The sequence below is a fragment of the Lupinus angustifolius genome, chromosome LG16 (assembly GCF_001865875.1).
Source record: "Lupinus angustifolius cultivar Tanjil chromosome LG16, LupAngTanjil_v1.0, whole genome shotgun sequence".
Classification (NCBI taxonomy): domain Eukaryota; kingdom Viridiplantae; phylum Streptophyta; class Magnoliopsida; order Fabales; family Fabaceae; genus Lupinus; species Lupinus angustifolius.
In genome coordinates this window covers 18,907,845-18,916,797 of record NC_032024.1, presented here as the reverse complement: position 1 = coordinate 18,916,797, position 8,953 = coordinate 18,907,845, and the positions used below count along the sequence as shown (strand labels likewise).

Here is an 8,953-nt window from a genome sequence, read left to right as displayed (position 1 = left end):
AACTTTGAACAATCGTATATATTTATTTATATATTTTTTAATCAATTAATTTTATTTATAAATTAAATATCATTGTTCCCTCTAAATTTTAGATCAAGATCCGCTACTACCTTCCACAACAATTTGGTATGCAGTTTCTTATGAAATTGGTTGTGAAGAATTTTCAGAATTATTTGGGTCGATAATATGGCTTGATAATTTAATATTCAATTTTATTAATTATTATCTTTTGTATATAATAAACTAAATTAGTTGAAATTGCTAGATAAGTTTTAACGCAATCTACTTTGTAAGTTGGTTCAGCACCGTTTGATTATTAAACATGTTTATTGTAGTTCCTACTTCCTAGTATACACACGGCCGATAGTTATCGTATCAAATACATGATACATTTTCCATTCCGGTTATACGATATACTAAAGGTTTGTTTACGAGTTGATTTTTAAATGGAAATAAAGAAAAATAAAAAGTTTTAAAATCATCCCACAAGTATATTTTATTATTGCCAAACTTTTCTTTTCCATCTCTTACGCTCTAAAAATCAACTCACAAACATATTCTAAAAGTCGATATATGTATACTAAAAATCTATATTTGTACACTAAAGATCATGCTAGCTCAACATATTGGGATCATATATTTGCACACTAAAGATCAATATTTTAACAAATTCTTCAATAAATAAAACACACTATAATTGACATAGTGTATCAATCAAAAAATTATTTTTATTTTGAAATTATAAAGCAATAATGATGTAAAAAGAGTTGAGATAGTGGTGCAACATATATTGTGTTTAATGTTGAAATGAAATTAGAGAGGCTTTTTCCCTCTCATGTGACTAGGTTGAGGAAGAGATAAGATGCTCATGCTGCAATCCCTTTTCAAATTCAGTTGAAATGTGTTTTGATGATTTTCCATTTCTGTAGATCCCATACAATACTAACTGCATTGCTCCAAGTACAAATCCTGTACCGTTTGGTACCTTCAATTTTGTTTGCAATGTACACAATATTACTTATTAGTACTTCCCTAGGGAATGAACAACTTCGTGTTTTATGTATTACTCTTATTAGCAAGTTGTAAAAATATTAATTTGCAATTAGTAATTTCTCTTACAATAAATGAAATTATATTTATTTCTCTTTTTTTCAACTTTTATTTTTATACGTATTTTATATGGATCTCCAAAATTTTATCTATTTATTATACAATATTGTTATGACATAAGTCTAATTTATTTATTGGGGTGTAAGGATTTCAACCATTTTCTTATATGCTATTATTCAAATTAGTTTTTACTTTAGCTTCACTCAGTCTTTTTTTCTAGTGGTTTGACTTTAACTAATCTTGCTTCAGGGGAAAACAATGTTGTAATAATGTCAAGGTTTCTATTCTTCCAAAATTGATTTTAATTAATAGTAATTTGATGTTTGATTTTTTTCTTTCCGAAAATTATTTCTGAAGAAGCACCCATTTGAAATAATTTATTAGAAGAATTGAGTATGGAATATACATTTTAGTTTATTAGAGCAAATTGTAGAACCACTTTTAATTTATGAAAATTGTAGAATATATATTAAATACTAGAATGATCCAGTCTATTAACTATATTATAGTAATATTATCTTAGGATCAGTATAACGAGTTTTTTTAAGGAAAAAGAACACTTCAAAAGTATAAAATATATTTGAAACTGTTTTTCCTTAAATTTTATTTTCCATCAACAAAACAAGTAGTAAATAGTAATTAGAGAATGTAATTAGAACAATAAAATATCAAGATGACAGACAAATTACTTTACTATATGTAATTAGAACAATTCTAAGATGTCTATATATTTACTATTAATAAGAGAATTAAGAGTTAAACAATGTAATTTTGTACTATCCAATTTTTTTTTATGATTTGTTTTTCCAATTTACATCTTATTTCTATTACTTGTCTAAAGTTAAATTTATCATTATCACTTATAATAAAATTATATATGTTCAATTTTAAATTTTTAGTTTCATCTATATTTTTATCTAAGATAGTATTAATCAATAATATTAAATTATTGAATTAAAAAATGCATATTTATTAAATTAGTAGTTTATATAAAATGCATTAATGGTTGCAAATGAGAACCAAACTTACCCCAAGGATAATATCACGAACAAGAACAGCATACAACATCCAAATGCCACCATTTAGGAAGCTGAAAAATGAAAGGAAGAATGGCATATATTCCACACTCTTTGTCATCACCACTGTTTTCTGAAAGTTATTACCATATATTAAACAATAATACAATTCAAATTTTACTTCTCTCAAAACAAACCAAATTGTTTATATTTATCTTATTTTTCATCTTTTATCTTTATTCATATCTCAAAAACTTATATAAAAACTAAAGGACAACATATAATTATCTCAATCTTATTGTCAAAATAAAATTACTATATATTAAAAGACAACGAATGATAAAAGCTCAAGTTGAAACTTCAAAGCAAGCTAAGTTGGGTAGTAACATATTTACCTATGCATAACACTATTGGCGCGACATCTTCTATCCCAAAAAGTATATCATTTCATATGTCATTATTTGTAATTAGTAAGAAAAATATTTAATTATTAAACTTTTAACTTCAATATTTTTTTTCCATCAATCACAAACAGTTATATATAAAGGGACACACATTTATTAGATGACAAATATGCTCCCAACAATATCCTCCGGTACATATTACTTGCCTCCACAATTTAAAATAAAAACAAAACACTCATAACCATACAGAAAAATATGGAGAGCAGAGATGGTCCACAATATTTCACTCATTTTAGGTGTTTTTTACCTCTAAGATTTTTATTCTTTCTATTATTCTTTCGTTTTCCTAGTATCCCAACTACCTTATTAATTATTAGTATATAACTAATGTCCAAAAACATTGAAATTTAACTGAAATTTTCATGTATTATTATATTTTTAATCAATCATAAAGCTGTCATGTATGGTAATATAAAATGTGTTAGAGCAGATTTTGTCTTGATGAATATAATGGATATTCGTATAAATTAGTAGGACAGACCCAGGTACATTAGAATGAGGGCACTTGTCCTCACTATAGTTAGATTTTTTATTTATTTATAGGTGTTATTTATTAATTCCACTTGTATATTTTATATTTCTATGTTTATTTTCACCACTTGAATATATAATTTTTATGATACGTTTTGTTCTCATTATCTTTATTATATTTTTGTTATCTTTACCCCACTATCCAAAATAATTATATCATCTATTTATTTTAAAGAGTTACAAAATAATGGTTGAATTTTGATAATGTGTAGAACTTCTAAAACTAATTACTAATATGTGTTTAATGAGTGAATATAAAAGTTAGATAATGAAAATCATATATATTAACATATAAAAAATAATTATGATAGTTAACACACTAAATCACAGCACAGTCTTTCATTCTCACCATAGGAGGGACAACAAAAGGTTTTTTGAGGGATACCAATACCAAAAGTAAGATCTAAGAACATGAATCTAAATATGTATTCATATCTCTACTTTATTATATGGGAGAACTATGAGATTAAAAAATCCACAGGGAATTGGTTATTCACCTGTTATAAGGAAATATTAACATGAATGTCATTTTGAGCTAGAGTAACTTTGTATTTATGCAAGAAGTTTAACTTTGAAAAAACAATGGAAAACCCATTCATAGTAGGAAATTGTATATATGCAGAAGTTTAACTTTGTAACTACTATGCAAGCTTGATTTTGCACCTTATAAACCCAATCCAAGCATCGATCAAGATTTAAATGTAGCCTTGTTAGATCATATACATATGTGGACTCATTTAACGCAGGTACTGAATTTTATTAATTAGAAAACTGTTTCGGGCATGTCCAAGTATGAGATTATTTGTGAAAATACGTTGCCATAAAACAACAAATACTTGATATAATTGTGGCCTGTAAATGTGGGACATTAGGATGTGACAACACCGTGATATTGAAACTTGTTAGAACAAGAAAAACCACATATGTGAGTAGAGATAGTTTGTAATCACACATGTTACTTTATAAAGATCTAACCCAATTAATTATTAACCTGTAAGTTGAATGATTGAATCCGTGAACCAACTCTTATATGGGACACTTGTTTCATTACATTGTTGCCATCATTTAGCTAAGATATTAATAATAACTATATGTTTATGAGAAAAATATATATGCACGGAATATATGAATTTTATACACTGTTATTGTATCATTCATCATTCACGTTTTATTCTTGTTGACTCTTCAAAAATAGTAATACAAATGAATGATAAATGATATACTGATTGTGTATATATTTTTACATTGACAGTGCATAAATATTAAGCTTAATACATCTAAGGAGAACCACATCTATTTTTATCGGCAATTATTAGTATGTTAGTATTTTTGTTGTGGATGAGACTCGAACTCTCAACATCTTTCATTCTAATCATCAAATCACCTTATAACACTTTTTTGTCGTTGATGAGACTCGAATTCACAATCTCCTACAATCTATTCCTTAAACATTTCATCGTCACCATCAAACCACCTTATGACTCTATAAGACTATACCACCCCTACTTATTGGTACTCAAGGACAGACGTGGACCTCCTCTATGTGATTTATGGAGAATCCTAAACTGGAAATCTCCTGGATATAACCAATATATATTTGACTCTGTCGGGGATTTTGGTCCACACAAATTTATGAGTGAAAGCATATTACTATTTTGGTTCGTAAGAGATTTTTTGGGTAATGATTGTACGTAAGAGATTACTTTCCCTTACTAACATGAAATGAATTATATAGAGAGAAGGTATAATGGTAAAGCCATTTTGAGCACCATACATGATATGATATAAATGTACATTTATTTTTAGAGCAATGCTATTTGATTCCAAAGTAAGTATAAATTAGTCAATGCGATCAACTTACATTTGTATTTTTTCTAATATCTAATGTATCAATTTCATATTATAGTATTTAAGAAAAATAATTTAAATATAAAAAATTTAATATATGAACTCAATAGAGAGTGAAAATATAAATAAGAAAGTGTATGGAAGATTAACAATATATAAATATAAAAAATGAAAGCAATGAAGGTAACGTGTGAAAGTTTATATTAATTATTAATGAGAAATATTTAAAAGATAAATTTGGAATATAAAACTTATGTCATGGTGGTAGTTATTATTTATTTTGGTTTTATTAATAGTATAGAAGTATAGATATAGATAGATAGATTATAGAAATTTATATAAACATGAAATTAGAAGATACAAAAGTTAAAATAGGGAAATATAAAATATTTTATGATTAATTTTATGTTTATTAGTATTTATATATATATATATATTTTTTGGCAAATAGGAATCTCTCAAAAAATAAGTATATTTTGCCATCAAATAATGACGAAAATATTAATATATTAATTCCTGTGTAGAATTACTTTAGAAACTTAATATGAAGATCATTCAATATATTTTTAGTATTATTAATGATATTATTCACTTTATAGATAATAAATTAATCTTTTTTGAGACACATAATTATTATTCATAATAAGTGTCATTTTAAAAAATCGAACGATTAACATTTTAGATTTCCTAAAATCTAATATAGTTTTACACCACTTTGAACCAATATTTTTTTTTTGTACCATTCAATCTTTAAAACAACTATTTAACGTTTTGTACGTTTGAAAACCCTTGTCGGCAATAAGCACGAAGCTAAACGCTTTTGTTTCTTTTTTGCCATTTTTTTGTCAAATGCTTTGTTGCTGATAATTTTACTATTTTCTCTACATATCCCAGAGTCCCCTTCTTGTTTTGATAAAGCAAATAGAAAATGACAATTTCTCTTTCTTCATATTTTATCTTTATTTTTACTTATAAGGGAAGTGTCCTATCCGGTATCATTTTAATTTAAATGTAAACTTGTGTTTAATATAAGACTCTATTTATCTATAAGTTCAAATGTAAATCTAATTAATAATATCTAAATGTAATTGCACTTTTGGTCAAATCTACTGTGAGTATGATTTTAGTCCTTCGTTGTATTCTAATGATTTTTATTCTCTAGTTTTTAATTTGTATACAGTTAATCTCTCTATTTATCCTAAATCACATAGCTTGTTTATTTATATAGTCAACATATTGTTATTAGTCATCTAATTAAGTAGGGTGCTAATAAAACATTTAATCATTATAATAAGAAAATTAATAAAGTATCAACAATAATAGGTTAATAAAATGGAGAGATTAAAAGCATAATTAACTGAAGATATATCAAAATTTGTATCCTCTTGGGTAAAAATAAAAAAATTAAATGAATATAGATGCATGTTCCTCACATGATCTAGTTTTGAACTAGAGTTTACTATGAAATAATTTATATTTTTAAATCTACTTATTGTTTGATATGTGTTTTATTTGTTCTTTTTATAATATTTTAAAATGAAAACTTCAAGAGAGAAGAGAAACAAGACATATGTAATAAATGAGTGAATTTAAGTTGATAAGATATCTCCTAGTATGAGTTGATAATTTATTCTTTTAATATATTACTACCCGTGTAAAATTGCATAGTGATCAATATAATATTTACCTTTCATTTATTTACTTTTATTTAATAGTCAATAATAATTAATATATGAACGATAATATATTAACCGTGTAAATATACACTATGGTCCACACGTATTAAATCCTTTTGAACCATAGGAACCTATATTATAATGGAAATAGGAAAAAGGTAAACCAAAAAACATCCATAATAGCAAGCTAGCTAGGGAGGGACATAGTGATAATGATGTACTTACCATTATAGCAAGAGGTGAGCCATACATAACAATGTTCAAGCCAGCACCCATGATACCCACAGCATTAATACGATCCTCTTCCTTCATTGCTAATTGAGTAAAACCTATTGCTGCTCCCATAATCACCACATCCAAAAACCCAGCCACAATTACAGTTTTCATCTGAAATTGTGATTAATTACCATCCATATCAACTTTATATAACATATATCAATACTAGATAAACAATTAAGGGAATTATTTCTAAGATTTTTGTTTGTCAAAACAGTGATAGTAAGAATTATAACTTTCATATAATAGAGTATATGCGTTATAATTTGAAGCTAGAAATTTGAAGATAACATATGATAGTTGTTTCATCTATATCTATTAGTTAAAAAACTAGTTTGACAACTATTTGTAAATTGTAGTTTTTTTAACTATTCCTCACCTTTTGGATAAGGAACTAGTTACTTATAAGGTATATGACAGTCTCTCCCAATAAGTATCGCTTCCAAGAATCAAACATTTAACATTTTGGTCATCCTATGAATTTAACATAACCTTACACCACTACGTTAACATCTTGTTGGTTCGTAAGTTCTAGTTAAATATTATTTAATTATCTAACTTACTCAAGATGTTAATCTTATAGAGAGTATCTTAATTATTTTTTACAAATTAGAGTTCATAAACAATTAACGAAGATCACATGTTTCAAAAAATTCATGTTTTCATGTCTTAAATCAATAAGATTCCACCAAGTAATATAAAAAACACTATTTTTTACTTTTATGATTTTTTCTTAATTAATTAACATTTTTTATTAGGTTGGGACACAACGAGACACCAAATGTTTTAATAGATGATAATCATTCACAATTAACAATTGCAATGCACTTGTCAAAAACAAAAAAAAAAGTAGAAAAAAATTAAAATTGACTAAGCTTGTATGTGTCAGACTATTTTGTGAGGTTGAGTTTTGCTCTATTAGATTTCTTAATTTCAACCATCTAATTACTTTTTATTTGCCAAAATAAGAACTTCTATAAATAGAAAATTTGTCAAAAGAATTGAAATCTGACTTACATAAAGTGTAGAGATACACATACCCTCATAGTTTTTGGTGCATATATAAGAAATAGAATAACATAGATTGTCTCCACCATGATGCCAAAGCCATTAACAGTGGCCACAAGGTATTCACCAGATTTTATGAGTCCATAGTAAGTCCACAAGGAGCAATTAAGCAATGTGCAAATGTAAGGGATGCTTGAGAACTCTTCTGTAGATCTATGCTTTACTATCCTAAAAAACGCAGGCCTGCATTGTTTATGTAGAATTCAGTAGCGATAAGTGTCATGTAAGGTTTTAACTTGAGGATGCGGTTATGTTACATTTATCACAGTTGAAGAAGTCGACACCCAATGTGACATCAATTGCAGCCGCGATGTCATCGTGGGGACTTCTGAAACTGCAATATTGTGGTTGTAATTGTGGTTAAGGAGCGTAATATTCTATGCTATTGCCAAGCACAAGAGAAAGAAAGAGGAGAAGAGGGCTTACACAGGTGAAAGAAACAAGAGAATTGAGATGATGTTACCTGCAGCCGACAAAAACAACACCCATTTAAGTGACACCCTTTTATGTGTATTCAATCAAGATTAGCTACCTTTAAGTGAGACGTGAGTGAAACTGTAAGAAAATAAGCATATATATGGGGTCATATATTGATATATGTATAACTTACCTATCACCCCAACAAAGAAACTCAGTTCTGCCATGTTGATTTGCAGATCAAGAAGCAAGATTCTGAACGAGTGGCTTTAATTAGTTTGGGTGGGCATATATTTATATATGTAGTGAGGAGAGTGAGAATAAGATGAAAAATTACCTTCTTGACTTCAGAGAAGGATCTGTTGTCCCCAGACATATCCAAACTTATCTTAAACTAGTTATAAAGAAACAAAAATAGAAAAAAGTTATAAATATTTATTTATTTTAACTCGCATAACATATTGTAATTAATAAAAACAGGTTTGAGGACATGCTTTGAAATATCAAATATTTTTCCCTTAAATTTAGCCTTTTGTCTACCGAAAAA

General features: G+C 26.9%; 1 protein-coding gene across 1 annotated transcript; it reads right to left on the bottom strand.

Moving 5' to 3' along the window:
• Positions 747-8,731, bottom strand: LOC109329512 (bidirectional sugar transporter SWEET17). The gene is made up of 6 exons (XM_019563197.1): positions 8,600-8,731; positions 8,416-8,452; positions 7,962-8,172; positions 6,871-7,032; positions 2,140-2,259; positions 747-985 (listed from the first exon to the last, which is right to left on the bottom strand). The coding sequence occupies exons 1-6, from the start codon at positions 8,631-8,633 to the stop codon at positions 842-844; spliced, it is 708 nt and encodes a 235-aa protein (XP_019418742.1). The 5' UTR covers positions 8,634-8,731; the 3' UTR covers positions 747-841.